The 20,169-nt window shown below is 44.3% G+C and overlaps 1 protein-coding gene across 2 annotated transcripts; it reads left to right on the top strand.

The window, feature by feature from the left end:
- The first annotated feature begins 1,254 nt into the window (after window positions 1–1,254).
- Window positions 1,255–19,503, top strand: LOC311126587 (nardilysin-like). Of its 2 annotated transcripts, none has more exons than XM_084200575.1 (32): window positions 1,255–1,383; window positions 2,421–2,645; window positions 2,965–3,208; window positions 3,370–3,451; window positions 3,591–3,744; window positions 3,872–3,945; window positions 4,046–4,141; window positions 5,551–5,673; window positions 5,868–5,925; window positions 6,019–6,092; window positions 6,206–6,275; window positions 9,127–9,204; window positions 9,322–9,442; window positions 9,820–9,878; window positions 10,169–10,223; window positions 10,331–10,435; window positions 10,662–10,785; window positions 14,283–14,369; window positions 14,452–14,571; window positions 16,105–16,156; window positions 16,432–16,582; window positions 16,687–16,814; window positions 17,095–17,260; window positions 17,352–17,383; window positions 17,526–17,664; window positions 17,758–17,805; window positions 17,900–17,952; window positions 18,197–18,280; window positions 18,532–18,622; window positions 18,706–18,822; window positions 18,980–19,069; window positions 19,181–19,503. In XM_084200575.1, exons 2-32 carry the CDS (start codon window positions 2,446–2,448, stop codon window positions 19,406–19,408), a joined length of 3,303 nt encoding a protein of 1,100 aa, XP_084056701.1. In that variant the 5' UTR covers window positions 1,255–1,383; window positions 2,421–2,445; the 3' UTR covers window positions 19,409–19,503. The 2 variants fall into 2 exon arrangements, with proteins under 2 accessions (XP_084056701.1, XP_084056702.1); XM_084200576.1 differs by lacking the exon at window positions 1,255–1,383 and adding an exon at window positions 2,105–2,262.
- The last annotated feature ends 666 nt before the right edge of the window (window positions 19,504–20,169 follow it).

Here is a 20,169-nt window from a genome sequence, read left to right as displayed (position 1 = left end):
GAGTGTACTTTTTAGACTGTTGGAGGAGCATCTAAAATAGGTAGTCTATTTATACTCAGCTGCTATCTATGTTAAGAGCTGTCCAGCACTGAAATGGAGTGCATTACGTCCCTCTCTTCTCTTCCTCTTTTTTTGTCCTTTCCTCTGCACTGTTAACCCTGACAAATACCTCTTCTTTCTTTCTTACCATACTCTCCTCTTCTGTGGACTGTACCCAGCCAGAGACAACACACCCTGCTCTGGCTTGTACTCACCTCTAGTCTCTTGCATTTGGTTCTGGAACACACACACACACACACACACACACACACACACACACACAAACACACACACACACCAGCTAATTAATTAAACCTCCTGCTTTAATTAGGGTTTTAATCAGTTGCCATGGGAACCTTGGCCCTTTAGAATCTAAAGTCAGACTAAGTACACACACATGTACACACGTACGCACGCACACACAAGCACACGCAGGCAGAGAGACAAATATAATATAAATAAATAGCATAGAATTACATAGAGTAGAATAGAGTAGGCTGTATTTTTTAAAGTATTGTTGAATCCTCCCTGGCCTGGTCCTGCATTAAACAGACTGAAGTCTGTGGTTTCATTAGTCATTATCAGGATATTCAGCACATTATCATTAGTCTTCAGTCTGTTCAGGAGAATGAGAGTGTAATCTGTGTCTCTGAAAACGGCCCAAAAGCAAGGTCATGTCTTAAGCAGTCACTCATTCAACTGTAAGCCTACAGACCATCAACAGACAAGCTCTATCAATATCTGCCCTGTAGTCGCCTACCCCCTAGCGGCTAAACACTACCTCTGGAAGGTTTGGAATTTAGGAAGCAATTCAATAGAACGTATCACTTGTATTCTACTGTATCTGCATCACAATGTACAGTAGCCTATCTCAAGCCTATCCATGGACAAGCCAACAAGCGACTGTAACTACCTCGATGTTGTTTTTATTACGGTGCAATGAATGAGTGCTGAAAAATATAAACTCATTATGGATTGCTGTAGCGCAGGACTGTGGTAAGTGTCGGTCCTTCCAGACAACTTGGCGACATTTTCCATTTGGTTGTTGCTGGTAGTGCTACAGTACTTGTTAGTTACAATGTAACAAACAGTCGCGTGTTGCTGCTACAATGTAACCACAATGTGAAGAAGTAGAGAAGTTCCCACGTGTCGCGTATTTCTACCCAATCACGATGGTTCAAAGTTCCCGTAATCACGCCCGTGGGTGTGTCTGCCTTTTTTCGGAGCAATCAAATATTGTAATGTTGAAACGCTCTTAGTTTTCGACGAATCAAGGCGCTCCTTATTGCAAAAGGATCACCCTAACGGGAAACATTAGGTGCCCTCCTGATTACAAGAAGCAAGGTATGGAAACATCGCCGGGGCCAACGCTATTTCTTTAGCTGTCAAATTTGACCAAGCATACGTGTCATTTCTAGGACATAGAGCCAATTTGAAGTATACGTTCGTGCAGTAGAAAAGTTGGGCGGGGTTTGACACGTATTTTGTGAGTCGCTAGCCTAGAAAAGTCTAAGGCTTTTTGATAGACTGTTGTCGGTCGATCATGGTGAAGTAGCCTGTAGCCTGCCAGCTGTGTGTTACTATATCTTACATTTTATTGCCATTTTGTAACCGATGTCTCGCTTGCTACAGTTTGCTACTAGCGGTATAAGTTGTCTGACTTACAGTGCTGACTGAGCCTATAAAAGCCCGCAGTGAGTCGAGCCGGGGAAGGTGTAGTGTAAGGCACTGGGGGACAGTTATTTTTTTTTTTTTGCTGACACACAGCTGAATACGGGCGAACAACCCAGGCAGGCGTTGGGTGAATAGATGTATTGTCGCCTCATCCCTCCCTCTCTCATCCCTCCCTCTCTATCTCCCTCTGCTTGGGCGTGAACTGTCATTGCATCTGTTGACTGGCATGATCATAAGATTTTGACAGCTGATCAAACTAATAAATAGATGTTTGCTTCACAGAGTCTTACTTTCAATCACTGTCATTTATTGCACTTCTTGACAGACATGTCATTAAAATAAAATATTCGCAGGGTAGCCTGGCTTAAGCAATCCTTTTAAATTAATTTAAATCCAGCCCATCACCATTGCTGTCCTTAGAGTGACGCGCTGTGTCACAGTGTTGGCCAGTAGAGCAGGGCTATTCAGCTCCAGACCTGCAGGGCCCAAAGCCCTTTGGTTGTCATCCTTCCCTGCTAATCAGGGACTGAGTCAGACCTGGCACACAAGGTGAGTGGACGCTGCCCAATCAGTCACATGAATCAGTCAATTAACTTCCAAGCAGAGAAGAGTCCCTCCAGACCTGGAGTTGAATAACCTGTCTATAGAGTAGGCCTATTGGTTTCCCAGTGTCCCATTCACCGTGGCTCGCTGTTGTCGCCCCACAGTACCAGAGTGTCATCGCTGTTCAGAATGCCACAGACCAACAAGTCCAGAAGTGCCTCGGCCAGTGGCTCTAATACCGGACCGGGCCGAGGGGAGGAAAGAGGAGGAGAAAGAGAGGCTGAGCAAGAGCCAAGGGTCCAAGTACAGGAAGCAGGGGATGGAGGAGGAGAGGAGAACACTGGAGACCCAGAGATCATCAAGTCCCCTAGTGACCCCAAACAGTACAGGTAACATCAAAGTTTACCTTACACACCAACGTGTGTGTGTGAGAGAGACTGTGTGTGTGTGTGAGACTGTGTTTGTCTTTCTGGCTCTCTTTCCATCTGAATTTCTGTCTGTCTGTGAGACTCTGCGGGGTGTCTCGTGGCGTAACAGGTCACATGTAGGCCAAGGAGCGGTGTAAACAGGACATCCTGCTGTCATTTAAAACCAACTGAAGCACACAGTAAACAGTAAACAGCTGGAGGGCCAAACTGTGTGTGTGTGGTTGTGTCAGCATCTTAGAATAAGAGAATAGTGTTTACCTCTGTCTAACCCCTCCCACAGGTACATCGAGCTGACCAATGGGCTTCGAGTTCTGCTCATTTCAGATTTCACTGGTCCCGCCTCCTCTGGAGATGACGAATCAGAGGAAGAGGAGGAGGAGGAACTGGGGGAGGAGGAAGAGGAGGAAGAAGACTCAGGAGAGGGAACAGAGGAAGAGTCTGACGAAGAGGAGGATGACAAGGACAGTGACTTTGAGGATGACGAGGATGGAGGGAAGAGGAAGAAGGGACACTCAGAGAAACAGGTGAGAGGGAGAGCTGGAGATTAGGGCCCAGAGTGACCTGAACAGGAAATAATAGCGCATTAGCAGCAATAGTAATAAGGATATTGATTATTGTTTGATTGTTTGTTTATGTGTGTGTTTGTTTATGTGTGTGTGTGTGTGTGTGTGTGTGTGTGTGTCAGTCTGCAGCAGCGCTGTGTGTGGGTGTTGGCAGCTTCAGTGACCCCAATGACCTCCCAGGCCTTGCCCACTTCCTGGAACACAGTGAGTATGATGACCCCTGACCCTTAAGGATGAGATTGTTTGTTTTGTTGTGATAAATCTGATGCAATGCTGTGTTTGTGACACGAGGGGATATCAAAATACTTTCCTCTCCTCCCTCTCTCCTCTCCTCCTCCTGTAGTGGTGTTCATGGGCAGTGAGAAGTACCCATCAGAGAATGGTTTCGATGCCTTCCTGAAGAAACATGGGGGCAGCGACAACGCCTCCACGGACTGTGAGAGAACCGTCTTCCAGTTCGACGTCCAGAGAAAGAAATTCAGAGAGGCTCTGGACAGGTCAGCAACACACCATCATTATAGTCTCTGTGTCTTGTCTCTTGATTCGGATTGGTCTATCTGATTCTATCCATGTCTCTGATTGGTCCCTCTGTCTCTGTACCTGTCTGTGATTGGCTCTCTCCAGATGGGCCCAGTTCTTCATCTGTCCTCTGATGATCCGAGATGCCATCGACAGGGAGGTGGAAGCTGTCGACTCCGGTGAGAAGCATTCTGGGAAATTGTTGCTGTTGTTGTTGACCTTATTCAGACCTTATGCACTGGTTATGTAGTATCCTGTTCCCCCTTCTCACTTTCTCAGAGTACCAACTGGCCAAGCCGTCTGACTCTCACAGGAAAGAGATGTTGTTTGGGAGTCTAGCGAAACCAGGTCACCCCATGGGGAAGTTCTGCTGGGGTGAGGACAGACACATACACACAATTTCATATGTTTGTCTTTGTTTACGTTCTGTTAATTAGAGGCTCCTGGTTAGTCTGGAGAGCCGTCTCTGTGTTGTAGTTTAGAGATGTGATCAATCTATACAACGCTCTGTAGGACTACAAGTCGTTTACTGTGGTTGAGATATCGGCAGTAAGAGACAGGGTGTGTAGAACTGGAGAAGAGAGAATGAGACAATGGAATATTGAGGGGAAAGGATTGAGGAGAGGAGGAGAGAGAATGAGACAATGGAATATTGAGGGGAAAGGATTGAGGAGAGGAGGAGAGAGAATGAGACAATGGAATATTGAGGGGAAAGGATTGAGGAGAGGAGGAGAGAGAATGAGACAATGGAATATTGAGGGGAAAGGGAGAGGATTGAGGAGAGGAGGAGAGAGAATGAGACAATGGAATATTGAGGGGAAAGGGAGAGGATTGAGGAGAGGAGGAGAGAGAATGAGACAATGGAATATTGAGGGGAAAGGGAGAGGATTGAGGAGAGGAGGAGAGAGAATGAGACAATGGAATATTGAGGGGAAAGGGAGAGAATTGAGGAGAGGAGGAGAGAGAATGAGACAATGGAATATTGAGGGGAAAGGGAGAGAATTGAGGAGAGGAGGAGAGAGAATGAGACAATGGAATATTGAGGGGAAAGGGAGAGAATTGAGGAGAGGAGGAGAGAGAATGAGACAATGGAATATTGAGGGGAAAGGGAGAGAATTGAGGAGAGGAGGAGAGAGAATGAGACAATGGAATATTGAGGGGAAGGGGAGAGGATTGAGGAGAGGAGGAGAGAGAATGAGACAATGGAATATTGAGGGGAAAGGGAGAGAATTGAGGAGAGGAGGAGAGAGAATGAGACAATGGAATATTGAGGGGAAAGGGAGAGAATTGAGGAGAGGAGGAGAGAGAATGATTAGAAAGAGGCAGAAGGGCTAGAGAGGGACAGAGAAGGGGGGCTGTAGAGTCGTAACATTCAGGTTGCATCCTCTGTGTTGTTGTGTTACTGCACCTGTTGGACTAGTTCACTACCTGTTGGACTAGTTCACTACCTGTTGGACTAGTTCACTACCTGTTGGACTAGTTCACTACCTGTTGGACTAGTTCACTACCCAGAGAGAGAGAGAGAGAGCTTTTGGGTTGCATCTTCTGTGTTGTGTTGAAATATATTGTAAGTATTGCTGTACTGGCAGGACCAGTTTAGACTCCTGACAAACCCCTTTCAGCCCTGGCCTTCTGGAGACAATAGCACTGTGAGGAGAGGCACACACACACCACACAAATACACACACACACTAACTACTCTGTCTACTGTGTTGCCATGTGTAAACGAGACAGATGTTGTGTTATGGTGGTATGTGACTGAGCTGTTGTCATGGTTTCCCCAGGTAACGCCCAGACTCTGAAGACAGAGCCCAGGAAAAAGAAGATCAATGTTTACAAGAGGCTCCGCTCCTTCTGGAAGAGACATTACTCTGCCCACTACATGACCCTGGCTGTGCAGTCTAAAGGTGACGCACACACACACACACACACACACACACACACACACACACACACACACACACACACACACGACCCGGCCGTGCAGTCACACATGTAACTCTGTTGTCCTCTGTCGGTTTGTGTGTGTGTGTGTGTGTGTATGTGTGTGTGTGTGTGTGTGTGTGTGTGTGTGTGTGTGTGTGTGTGTGTGTGTGTGTAGAGAAGCTGGACACTCTGGAGGAGTGGGTGAGGGAGATCTTCAGTGGAGTGCCCAACAAGTGAGTCTCAGCTGTACATAAATCCCTCACCATTCAACCATTCATATTATAATATGGCCATTTAGCAAACACTTACTGAACCCTGTTCCTCAGTGCTCAGCCCAAGCCGGACTTCTCTGAATTGCTGGATCCCTTTGATACTCCAGCCTTCAACAAGCTCTACAGAGGTAGGAACACCTGCTCCATTGAGCTGACTTGTACAGAATTATCTCCTGATCGCCATTAGCACCGTACAGCTTCAGTTCAATTCATCTCAATGCTGTGTGTGTGTGTGTTTCAGTGGTTCCTGTGAGGAAGGTCCATGCTCTGACCATCACCTGGTCCCTGCCTCCTCAGGAGAAACACTACAGGTAAGAAACACAGCTACAGATAACAGCTACTACAGATAGTACAGCTACTACATATAACACAGCTACTAAATATAATACAGCTACTACAGATAATACAGCTACTACAGATAATACAGCTACTACAGATAATACAGCTAATACATATAATACATCTACTACAGATAATACAGATAATACAGATAATATAGCTACTACAGATAATACATCTACTACAGATAATACAGCTATATAATACAGCTACTACAGATAATACAGCTATGTAATATAGCTACTACAGATAATACAGCTATGTAATATAGCTACTACAGATAATACAGCTATGTAATATAGCTACTACAGATAATACAGCTATTACAGATAATATAGCTACTACATATAATACAGCTACTACCATGGGCGGTGTGTTCAATAGGGCGATATGGGCGACGCACTGCCAAACGGGAAAAGGAAGGGATTTTTTTTCTAATCAATTATATCATGGCAACAGTAGTTCAGTGTTCACGTCTGATCTGCCAGCCACTAAATGTCCAATCAGGCTAAAGTCGTGCTTCAAATGTCCCCGCCCGTTTTGGGGCGATTTCAGTCAGGTTGAAAATCGCCCAGAAGTCTCTCATAGCCTCTAATGTAAAATATTTTTTTTTCAAATTTCTGAGCTTTCAATACATTCTCTATGGGTGTCTGAGGGCTTGCACTTACGCGCTTTCGTCATACGTAACGTAACGTAACCATGAACGGCAGACAGCAACGCTTGGACAGCGACTGGTGTAACCGACATGCACCATCTTTCGGAAAAGATTAAGAAAAATGAGCTGTCAAAGACCCACATTGATAGCTGTTTGAGATTGTCTGCTTTGGTGAGAGTGAATATTGCCACTCAACTGGATGAGGGATACAGGCTAGCTGTCCGCCGCCACAACGATGAGGTTAGCAACAGCAGAGTCGTGAACACTGTCTACGAGAATCGAGACGACCTCATAGAATGTTTTGAAGCCATCCGGACGGGTTCATTGGGTTCATTTGACCAGCCCACCGTACCAGAAGCTACAGAATAAGGACATCGATGCTGTCTTTATCAAACGTGCCCTCGACAGCTTCGCAAGCAGTGTGCAGGCCATAAGGTAAGATAAAGATTAAACAATATCATTCGATCTTTCTCAAAGCAGAGCTTTATTTGAAAATGTATGCATGAAAGGAGACTGCATTTGTGTTTGAAATTACATTATTGTCATTATATATGGCCAGTGGTGTAATCTATCTTATTTTATATACTATGTGTACTGTACAGTGGTGCTCATAAGTGTATGAACACATTCTAAAGCTGACTAAAAAGAGGAATAAAAAAATAAAAAAATCATCTTTTGGAAATTGATCTTAATGACTTAATTAAAAAAGTTGGAAAATCCAACCTTTAAGGACACCAATTTTCTTTTCTTTTTTATTCCTCTTTTTAGTCAACTTTAGCATGGGATCATAAGCTTATGAGCACCACTGTATACTGTGCTGAACATCCAGGCTATGTGAGACACAAAGGCTAACTTAAACACTAAAGACTTTATGCATCCCTGCCCATTTTAAGTGGAACTGAAGTATTTGTACTATACATGGATACATTGCATATACCTGTGCATCACATAGACAACAATACTGTACAAAGCCAACAAACACATTGGTCTGTTTGCCTTCAGGGACTCCTCTCAACAGCAGCTGCAAGAAGCAACAGGAGCCAAAAGACCCAGAACAGCTTTGAGAGAAGAGGAGAAGCAGAGGCTGCAACACCATCCTGGATCACACCAAAGAAAGGTTCTCTTTCTCTGGCCACCTTGTGAGTGCTACCTTACTGCAAGCAGACATGTTTGAAAGGTACTGCCATTCAAAAAAATAAAAAATCTGTTCATGTTCATTTTTACAAATCTATACAATTGGCCAGAATATGGTTGTTCATATTTACAAATCTATACAATTGGCCAGAATATGGTTGTTCATTTTTACAAAGCCATACATATTGTTTATGCAGTGTTGAGGAATGTGAAAGAACACCCTTGATTATTTTTACTGTGATAACTTATTTTGCTTTTGTAAGCCAACACTTTTGAGATCAGTCAATAAATGCTTCTGGTATTGACTTATATGCTGCCCCTGTCTTCATGTTGTTGCTGGACATATCTTTTTAAAAATGTGTGTAGGTCACCTAAATCATCAGAAAAATTGCCCCTCCTGAGAATTTTTTCAGGAGCCGCCACTGGCTACTACAGATAATACAGCTACTACATATAATACAGCTATGTAATACAGCTACTACAGATAATACAGCTACTGATAATACAGCTACTGCAGATAATACAGCTACTGATAATACAGCTACTACAGATAATACAGCTACTACAGATAATACAGCTACTACATATAATACAGCTACTACAGATAATACAGCTATGTAATACAGCTACTACAGATAATACAGCTACTGATAATACAGCTACTGCAGATAATACAGCTATTACAGATAATACAGCTACTACAGATAATACAGCTACTACAGATAATACAGCTACTACAGATAATACAGCTATTACAGATAATATAGCTACTACACATAATACAGCTACTACAGATAATACAGCTACAGATAATACATCTACTACAGATAACTAGGTTCTAAATACTCTAGGTACCACATATACACTGCTACAGGTTGTTAACCCTCAGCTGCTACATCCACAGGAACTACAGTTGAGAGATACTACAGTTGATGATGCACCTCTCTCTCAGCCTCTCTGTCTCTGCCTCTCTCCGTCTCTCTCTCTCTCTGCCCCACCACATCCCGCTCTCTCTCTGTCTCTGTCTCTCTCAGGGTGAAGCCTCTCCACTACATCTCTTGGCTGATTGGTCATGAGGGCACAGGCAGCATCCTATCAATTCTCAGGAGGAAGTGAGTCAGAACTACAGCAGACAGGACTACATAACCCATAATGCACCGCTTTACAGCTATGTTTATGTGGTAACTGTACTTAGGTGCTGAGCTGTGTGTGCGTGTGCGTGTGTGTAGGTGCTGGGCCATGGCTCTGTTTGGAGGGAACAGTGAAACAGGCTTTGACCAGAACTCTACCTACTCCATCTTCTCCATCTCCATCACACTCACTGACGAAGGATTCCAAAACTTCTACCAGGTTGGTACACGCAAACACACACACACACACACACACACACACACACACACACACACACACACACACACACACACACACACACAGCTATGTCTTACTATACTTGTGAGTATATCTTTTTGGGGAGCAACAATTGATTCCCATTCAAAATCTTATTTTTCCTAAACCTAACCCTTACCCTAATTATAACCCTAACCCTAATTATAAACCTAACCCCTAAGCCTAAAATAGTATTTTTACAAGTGAGTACTGGCAAAATGTCCTCACTTCTCTGAATTTTAGTTGGCTTACTATTCTTGTGAGCACTTCTGGTACTCACAATATATAGTAAAACGTACACACACACAATTGGTACACACATTATCTGTGTTTCTCTACAGGTGGCTCACCTGGTCTTCCAGTACCTCAAGATGCTGCAGAGCCTGGGCCCCCAACAAAGGTACATTTTACATTTTAGTCATTTAGCAGACGCTCTCATCCAGAGCGACTTACATCTTTTTTATTTATTTTTCATACTGGCCCCCCGTGGGAATCAAACCCACAACCCTGGCGTTGCAAGCGCCATGCTCTACCAACTGAGCTACACGGGTCTGTGTGTTTAGGGCTTCACTATAGGCATGTGAAATGCAGAATATGTTGTCTATTTATACAGTATATGAGTATCTCTCTCGCTCTCCCTCCCTCTCTCTGCCTCTATGCCTATCACTCTCTCTCTCTCTATGTTTGTAGGATCTACGAGGAGATTCAAAAGATTGAAGCCAATGAGTTTCACTACCAGGAACAGGTAAATACTAGGTTCTATAGGTCCTCTGTTTTTAATGCATTCTCCTCCTATCTACAAGTACAGGAATGAATGCACCCAACCAACCGATGCACTCCTGTGTGTTTCAGACTGACCCTATAGAGTACGTGGAGGATATCTGTGAGAACATGCAGCTGTTTCCTAAAGAAGACTTCCTCACCGGAGACCAGCTCATGTTCCAGTATTCACCTGAGGTACGGTGTGTGTGTGTTTAGGTGATCGTTGCGGCCCTTAACCCTGCTTACTAAGCTAACCTGGTGTGTGTGTGTGTGCTGTTTAGAGAAGGTGCTTTCTGTGTCCTTAAGTGTCCATGCATACAAAGACCTTTGAAATGTTTGAATCCTTCTTGAATGTAATGTGATTTGTTGATTCAAATAAAGTATTTATAGTGTGTGTGTGTGTGTGTGTGTGTGTGTGTAGGTGATCAGTGCGGCCCTGTCCTTGCTAACTCCAGACAGATCCAACCTGTTGCTGCTCTCTCCAGACCATGAAGGCCACTGTCCCCTCAGGGAGAAATGGTTTGGGACACACTACAGCGTAGAGGGTGAGACACACACACACACACACACACACACACACACACACACACACACACACACACACACACACACACACACACACACACACGGGCCTACTACAGTGGCTTCAGAAAGTATTCATACCCCTTGACTTATTCCACATTTTGTTGTGTTACAGCCTGAATTCAAAATGGATTAAATATATAAAACATCTCTCACCCATCTACACACAATACCCCATAATGACAAACTGAAAACGTTTTTAGAAATTTTAGAAATGTATTGAAAATGAAGTACAGAAATATCTAATTTACAGAAGTATTCACACCCCTGAGTCAATACATGTTAGAATCAACTCTGGCAGCGATTACAGCTGTGAGTCTTTCTGGGTAAGTCTCTAAGAGCTTTGTACACGTGGATTGTACAATATTTGCACATTATTCTTTTTTAAATTCTTCAAGCTCTGTCAAGTTGGTTGTTGATCATTGCTAGACAGCCATTTTCAAGTCTTGCCACAGATTTTCAAGCCGATTTAAGTCAAAACTGTAACTAGGCCACTCAGGAACATTCAATGTCGTCTTGGTAAGCAACTCCAGTGTATATTTGGCCTTGTGTTTTAGGTTATTGTCCTGCTGAAAGGTGAATTTGCCTGTGCTTAGCTCTATTCCGTTACTTTTTATCCTAGTCATGCCGATGACAAGCATACCAATAACATGTTGCAGCCACCACCATGCTTGAAAATATGAAGAGTGGTACTCAGTGATGTGTTGGATTCGGCCCAAACATAACACTTTGTATTCAGGACATAAAGTTTATTTCTTTGCCACATTGCAGTTTTACTTTAATGCCTTACTGGAAACAGGATGCATGTTTTAGAATATTCTGTATTCTGTATTCTGTACAGGCTTCCTTCTTTTCACTCTGTCATTTAGGTTAGTATTGTGGAGTAACTACAATGTTGTTGATCCATCCTCAGTTTTCTCCTATCACAGCCATTAAACTCTGTTTATTTTTATTTTTAACCAATGGTGCCCTTCTTTGCGAGGCATTGGAAAACCTTCCTGGGCTTTGTGGTTGAATCTGTGCTTGAAATGTACTGCTCGACTGAGGGACCTTACAGATACAGTTGAAGTTTGAAGTTTACATACACTTAGGTTGGAGTCATTAAAACTTGTGTTTCAACCACTCCAAAAATGTCTTGTTAAAAAACTATAGTTTTGGCAAGTCGGTTAGAACATCTACTTTGTGCATGACACAAGTAATTTTTCCAACAATTGTTTACAGACAGATTATTTCACTTATAATTCACTATATCACAATTCCAGTGGGTCAGAAGTTTACATACACTAAGTTGACTGTGCCTTTAAACAGCTTGGAAAATTCCAGAAAATGATGTCATGGCTTTAGAAGCTTCTGATAGGCTAATTGACATCATTTGAGTCAATTGGAGGTGTACCTGTGGATGTATTTCAAGGCCTACCTTCAAACTCAGTGCCTCTTTGCTTGACATCATGGGAAAATCAAAAGAAATCAGCCAAGACCTCAGAAAACTGGTTCATCCTTGGGAGCAAGGATGTACCACGTTTATCTGTACAAACAATAGTACACAAGTATAAACACCATGGGACCACGCAGCCGTCATACCGCTCAGGAAGGAGACGCGTTCTGTCTCCTAGAGATGAACGTACTTTGGTGCGAAAAGTGCAAATCAATCCCAGAACAACAGCAAAGGACCTTGTGAAGATGCTGGAGGAAACAGGTACAAAAGTATCTATATCCACAGTAAAACTAGTCCTATATCGACATAACCTGAAAGGCCGCTCAGCAAGGAAGAAGCCACCGCTCCAAAACCACCATAAAAAAGCCAGACTACGGTTTGCAACTGCAACCGTACTTTTTGGAGAAATGTCCTCTGGTCTGATGAAACAAAAATAGAACGGTTTGGCCATAATGACCATTGTTATGTTTGGAGGAAAAAGGGGGTTGCTTGCAAGCCGAAGAAGCACGGGGGTGGCAACATTATGCTGTGGGGTTGCTTTGCTGCAGGAGGGACTGGTGCACTTCACAAAATAGATGGCATCATGAGGAAGGAAAATTATGTGGATACATTGAAGCAACATCTCAAGACATCAGTCAGGAAGTTAAAGCTTGGTTGCAAATGGGTCTTCCAAATGGACAATGACCCCAAGCATACTTCCAAAGTTGTGGCAAAATGGCTTAAGGATGACAAAGTCAAGGTATTGGAGTGGCCATCACAAAGCCCTGACCTCAATCCTACAGAAAATATGTGGGCAGAACTGAAAAACCGTGTGCGAGCAAGGAGGCCTACAAACCTGACTCAGTTACACCAGCTCTGTCAGGAGGAATGGGCCTAAATTCACCCAACTTATTGTGGGAAGCTTGTGGAAGGCTACCCGAAACGTTTGATCCAAGTTAAACAATTTAAAGGCAATGCTACCAAATACTAATTGAGTGTATGTAAACTTCTGACCCACTGGGAATGTGATGAAAGAAATAAAAGCTGAAAGAAATAATTCTCTCTACTATTATTCTGACATTTCACATTCTTAAAATAAAGTGGTGATCCTAACTGACCTAAAACAGGGAATTTTTACTAGGATTAAATGTCAGGAATTGTGAAAAACTGAGTTTAAATGTATTTGGCTAAGGTGTATGTAAACTTCCGACTTCAACTGTATATGAGATGGGTAATGCAAGATATATAAACATTATTACGATAGTATAGAATACAGTATATACCTATGAGACGAGTAATGCAAGATATGTAAACATTATTAAAGTGACTAGTGTTCCATTTATGAAAGTGGCCAGTGATTTTGAAGTCTGTATGTAGCCAGCATCCTCTCTGTGCTAGTGATGGCTGTTTAACAGTCTGATGGCCTTGAGATATAAGCTGTTTTTCAGTCTCTCGGTCCCAGCTTTGATGCACCTGTACTGACCTCGCCTTCTGGATGATAGTGGGGTGAACAGGTCGTGGCTCGGGTGGTAGTTGTCCTTGATTATCTTTTTGGCCTTCCTGTGACATCGGGTGCTGTAGGTGTCCTGGAGGGCAGGGAGTTTGCCCCCGGTGATGCGTTGTGCAGACCGCACCACCCTCTGGAGAGCCCTGCGGTTGTGGGTGGTGCAGTTGCCGTACCAGGTGGTGATACAGCCCGACAGGATGCTCTCAATTGTGAATCTGTAAAAGTTTGTGAGGGTTTTAGGTGACAGGCCAAATTTCTTCAGCCTCCTGAGGTTGAAGAGACGCTGTTGCGCCTTCTTCACCACACTGTCTGAGTGGGTGGACCATTTAAGTTTGTCAGTGATATGTACGCCGAGGAACTTAAAACGTTCCACCTTCTCCACTGCTGTCCCGTCGATGTGGATAGGGGGGTACTCTGCTGTTTCTATACTTTCTGAAGGCACTGTTTGTGTTTGCATTATTCGAGGACCAGATCATATCAACATGGTCCCAACATGTAGAGAAAGAGAGTGTCCTGATAGGTGTCTACTCTCTGTCCAGAAATCCAGCAGGAGTGGAGAGAGCGCTGGAACGGAGACTTTGAGCACAACTCTGACCTGCACCTCCCTGTTGAGAACAAGTTCATCGGTGAGTGTGTGTGTATGTGTGTGTGTGTGTGTGTGTGTTGTGAACCTTCCTAATGTGTTTATTTTGTGTGTCTTCCTTCCAGCGACTGATTTCAGCCTGAAGCAGTCTGACTGTCCTGACACTGAGTTGCCAGTCAGAGTAGCGTCCAGTGACCGAGGATGTCTCTGGTACAAGAAGGACAACAAGTTCAACATACCCAAAGGTGTGTGTGTGTTAGGGCTGTGACAGTCATGGAATTTTGGATGACGGTAATTGGCCAGCCAAATGACGCAGTCTCTGTAATAATCGTTGGAATAGTAATTTTTTTTAAATAGAATGGGCGTCCCCATTCAAGTCACTGATGGCATAATGGGTGGACTGGCAGCCATTGCGAGAGTACCCACAGGAGCAAAGTAGGAATTAAAAGCAGGAACAACTTTATATCAGAGTTGTGCCTGTTGTTCACACACGTATCTGCCCTCTCATTGGCTAGAATGGTCCCACCTGAACGACTTCCATCTTTGAGGACATGTATTTCTATTGTTAGAGCGGTCACTCCACTATCTTGTCAATATAATCAAAAATCTTTGATTCAACTCAACTGACATTACAAAAAATAAATGTCATTACAAGAGCCACATCAGTTATCATTTGAATCAACATTCTACATTACCATGGACATTATTACATCACAATACCATACAGCCATTGCGAATGTACCCATGAGTTTACCAGTCAAATTGCCAGTTAGAGGTTCCAAGTATAGAAATCCTATAAAATTATTATTCTAATTCATAATTCTATGGTTCCAAGCCCGTTCTATTCATGTGTCCTGCTGCTGCCTAGGCAACCGAAGACTCATTTGCTACAACCAACACCTTGCTTGTTTCAACTAGGAGCAACACAGTTTCATCATGTTGTTTAGAGTACATGTTACCGCAGAAATGGACTCAACCGCACAAATTCCAGGCCGTCCCTTCTTCAGTCAGCTGTTCGTTCCCCAAAAACAAAATGTATCACGGTTATTTTATTTTCGTGATGGTTTTCATCCATATGGTAATTGTGCCAGCCCTAGTGGTCTGACTGTGGTTCTCAGTAGCTCAGCTGGTAGAGCACGGCGCTTGTAACGCCAAGGTAGTGGGTTCGATCCCCGGGACCACCCATACACAAAAAAAAATGTATGCACGCATGACTGTAAGTCGCTTTGGATAAAAGCGTCTGCTAAATGGCATATTATATTATTATTATTATAGTGTGTGTGTGTGTGTGTGTGTGTTATAAAGTAGTTAGTTTTTTAAACAATCTTGCCTCAATATCCACATGTTCTCTTAAAGGAAAATTCCACCCCAAAACGTTTTTTTGGTATTTGTTTCATTAGTCCATTGTTGATATAGTTCAAAATGTTTTCCATGTCAGCAGTTTATAGCTTTCAAAATAGAGAAATACAGCAGGCAAAATGCATCATACCGGCTGTATTTCTGTATTTTGATTATATATCTTGAAAACATGATTGCTGACATGCAAAACATTTTGGGACTATATCAACAAAGGACTAATGAAACAAATACCAGAAGATAGTTTTTGGGTTCAGTTTTGCTTTAACAGTGAACAATTAAAATGGTCAATAGCTATACTATTACATTGATCTTTCATTTATTCTCTCTCTCCTCCATTGATCTGTCGTTTCTACTCTCTCTCCGTTGATCTGACGTCTCCTCTCTCTCCGTTGATCTGACGTCTCCTCTCTCTCCTTCAGCGTACATCCGCTTCCATCTCATCTCTCCGGTCATCCAGCAGTCAGCCAAGAAGTAAGTCCAGGGTTTAGTTAGCCATTAGCCAACAATTGTTTCACAGGTAGAGATTGTGCTAAAATCGTTAGCCTCTCGAGAATGCAGCCATAGCTAGGAACAGTTTTTCACAGTATTTTAATCCTGTTTCTCTCTGCTTATCTCTCTCTCTCCACTCTCTCTCATCCCCAACCCCCCTTCCCCCCTCTCTCACTCCCTCCCACCCCTCTCTCCACCCACACCTTCCTCTCTCTCTTTCACCCCTCCCTCTCTCTCTCTCTCTCTCCCCTCCCTAGCCTGGTGTTATTTGACCTGCTAGTGAACATACTAGGTCATAACCTAGCAGAGCCAGCCTACGAGGCTGACGTGGCCCAGCTGGAGTACAAGCTGTCAGTAGGAGAACACGGGCTGGTTATCAAGGTCAAAGGCTTCAACCACAAACTGCCTGTGAGTTAGACACAGACACACTGCACCGCACGCCACACCACACACACTGCACCACACTCACACGATGATGATGATGGTGGTGTTGGTATCTTCCTCCTCTGTAGCTCCTGTTCCATCTGATCCTGGACCATCTAGCTGACTTCTCTGCCTGTCAAGATGTCTTCAGTATGTTCTCTGAGCAGCTCAAAAAGACCTACTTCAACATCCTCATACGACCTGAGAAACTGGGCAAGTACGTCACGTGTGTGTGCAGCGGGGGTGGGGGGGTCTGTTTGTATGTGTGTGTCCCAACTCATCATTTTCTTCTCTCTCCACCCCCCCCCACACCCCCCTCCCTCCTCTCTCTCTCTCTCTCTCCCTCCCCCTCCCTCCCTCCTCTCTCTCTCTCCCCCCCTCTCCCTCTCTCCTATCTCCGTCTCTCTCCCTCCCTCCCTCCCTCCCTCCCTCCCTCTCTCTCTCTCCCTTTCTCTCTCTCCCTCTCTCTCTCTCTCACACCAAACACACACTCTCAGGGACGTGCGGTTGTTGGTCCTGGAGCATGGTCGCTGGTCCATGGTAGAGAAGTACCAGGCGCTGACAGACGGTGGTCTGACTGTAGAAGAACTGATGGAGTTCAGCAGAACCTTCAAGACCCAGCTCTATGCAGAGGGACTGGTGCAGGGGAACTTCACTAGCCAGGTGACTGGACCATGAACACACACACATTACACACCCTTTCCACCAAACCCTCTTGTATAATTTCTGATGTTGTGATCTGTTTTCTCTACAGGAGTCAATCCAGTTCCTGCAGTACGTCACTGAGTAAGTTTATACACACATGCATGCACGTGCAGGCACACACATACACACACACACACACACACACACACACACACACACACACACACACACACACACAACTATCTTTATTGTAATCTCTCCCTGTCCTCTGTCTGTCTGTCAGTAAGCTGCAGTTCTCCAAGCTGCCAGCAAAGGTCCCTGTGTTGTTCAGAGTGGTAGAACTGCCTCTGAAACAGCACCTCTGTAAGGTCAAAGCACTGAACAAGGGAGACGCCAACTCCGAGGTCACAGTCTACTACCAGGTACACACAGTCACACACTGGTACAATTCATCTGTTCATGACTCGCCTGTCATTCATTCACTCTATTCTCTCTCTCTCTCTCTCTTTCTCCAGTCTGGTCCTAAGAACCTCAGAGAACACACACTGATGGAGCTGTTGGTGGTGAGTACACCAACAACCATTCATCCTTTCATCCCCTAACCCCTCATCCCTTCTTCCTCTGACCTCTGTGTTGTTGATATTGTTGTCGTTCCAGATGCACATGGAGGAGCCCTGCTTTGACTTCCTCAGGACCAAAGAGACTCTAGGGTCAGTGTCTGTCTTTCACTCTTCTCTCTCTCTCTGGTTACTAAATAGCCCATGGAACCTATGGAAAGAGTAGGAGTGTTAACCCCCTTCCTCAGTGTCCCAACCTTCCTCAGTGTCCCAACCTTCCTCAGTGTCCCAACCTTCCCAGTGGCCCAACCTTCCTCGGTGTCCCAGTGTCTCAACCCTCTCCAGCTTCCAATTGGCTCTGTCAACTTAACCCTCTCTCTCCTTCTCTCTCCTCCAGGTATCATGTTTATCCAACCTGCAGAAACACGTCTGGAGTCCTGGGCTTCTCCGTCACCGTGGAAACACAGGCCACCAAGTTCAAGTGAGATCCTCATACTTACTGTATGCACCAATGACTGCAGTGATTTTGATGTGGCCTTCCTGAGGCTAGAAGTACTATCTCTTAGGACCTGTAAATGCCTTGTCTCTTATAGCAATGACAGTGGGCTCTCTCTGTCTCTCTCTCTGCCTCTCTCTGTCTCTCTCTCTCTCTCTCTCTCTCTCTCTCTCTCTCTCTCTCTCTCTGTCTTTCTCTGTCTCTCTCTCCATCTCTTTTCTCCATCTCTCTTTCAGTACTGAGCTGGTAGAGTTGAAGATAGAGGAGTTTCTGTCTTCCTTTGGAGAGAAGTTGAGTGCTCTGACTGAGGATGCCTTCAACACACAGGTGTGTGTGTGTGTGTGTGTCTGAGTATATATGTCTTACACAGATGAGTTTACTTGTTAAGCTGAAGGTGTGTGTGTGTACAGGTGACTGCGCTGGTCAAGCTAAAGGAGTGTGAGGACACACACCTGGGAGAGGAGGTGGACAGGAACTGGGCCGAGGTGGCTACACAGCAGTATGTTTTCAACAGGCTTCACAGAGAGGTGAGATACACACACACACACACACCGGACAATTCAGTTTTTCAGTTTTTCTGGTGTGTGCAGAATTTGACATTTTCTGTAGTTGCTGCAGACGTTTCATGTATTTCATGTGTGACTGTGTGTGTGTTTGTGTGCTTATGTGTGTGTGTGTGAGTAGATTGAGGCCCTGAAGCAGATGACCAGAGCAGAGCTGGTATCCTGGTATCTGGAGCACCGCGGACACAACTGCAGAAAACTCAGTGTACATGTAAGTGTGTGTGTGTGTGTGTGTGTGTGTGTGTGTGTGTGTGTGTGTGTGGGTGAGCAATGTAATCCATGTTTAAGAGCTGTGTGTGTGTGTACTCTAACATCAACCTAGGTGGTGGGTTTTGGGCCGGAGGAGGGCGACCCCCCTGGAGATGACAAGCAGAGTCGTCATGGCAATGGAGAGAGGGATGAGGAAGAGTGTGGCAGTTCGTCCTACGGAGAAGTGTCCAAACTGACCTTCCTCCCCGCCTCGCCCAAGATGGCCGCTACATCCATCATGGACATTCCTTCATTTACCCAGAGCCTTACCCTCTTCCCATACCACAAGATCATCCAATAGACTACCAATATCTATTTTCTCAATATTTCTTTCAAACTCTCTCTCCTTCATTGCCTGACCATAACATCATCTAATAAACTCAATGAGATACACTATCACTGTCTTTGGGGCTGACTCTCTTTATCACACACAGGGGCGCAACTTTCACATGTCCCCCACACATTCTGAAATTGCAATATATCACAGCTTCTTGTTCATTACTATAATATCTCATAAGGCTTTAAAACTGCACCTCTATAAGGTGCTATGCATGTTTATCAGGCAATATAACACTTCACAAGTGCATTTAGTAGTGTTACAACACTTTCTATGAATACAGTATGTAGTATACCTCTAATGGAGAATGCTTTAATGGGATGTCCTATCTCTGCATAATGTATAGCTTATGTAGACTTGTTATAAGCATTCATAACAGCTTATTGGCAGTCAGCAACCAGCTCCCTGCAACATTCAGGTAAGGGTCAAACATGGACGTGTCCTGGCCTGTCATATTCAACATGTCTCTCACTGCAGTCACCCTCCTCTCACACAACACACTAGGAATCAAAGATGGTCTACACACAGTTACATTAGATTTGTATTCAGCCAAACAAACTATTTTGTGTTTGGAATGCCACTGGTAAATCAGTTGGTGCTATTGACTCATAGAGTCAGGTGTGAGTACGCTGGTGTTCCTTTAAGTGCCCTGACCGACTGAAACTTCCCACACTGGGAACAGTGATATGGCCTCTCTCCTGTGTGAGTACGCTGGTGTATCTTTA

This window comes from Coregonus lavaretus (genome assembly GCF_964263955.1).
Source record: "Coregonus lavaretus genome assembly, contig: HAP1_SCAFFOLD_575, whole genome shotgun sequence".
Lineage (NCBI taxonomy): Eukaryota > Metazoa > Chordata > Actinopteri > Salmoniformes > Salmonidae > Coregonus > Coregonus lavaretus.
Note: the sequence above shows the minus strand (reverse complement) of the source record. Positions and strands in the feature narration are given on the sequence as shown.

Coding starts and splice junctions, on each gene's coding strand:
- LOC311126587 (XM_084200575.1), top strand. CDS start 2,446: ATGCCACAGACCAACAAGTCCAGAAGTGCCTCGGCCAGTGGCTCTAAT. Junction 9,443..9,819: donor GATTCCAAAACTTCTACCAG/GTTGGTACACGC, acceptor GTTTCTCTACAG/GTGGCTCACCTGGTCTTCCA. Junction 14,370..14,451: donor TGTTGAGAACAAGTTCATCG/GTGAGTGTGTGT, acceptor TCTTCCTTCCAG/CGACTGATTTCAGCCTGAAG.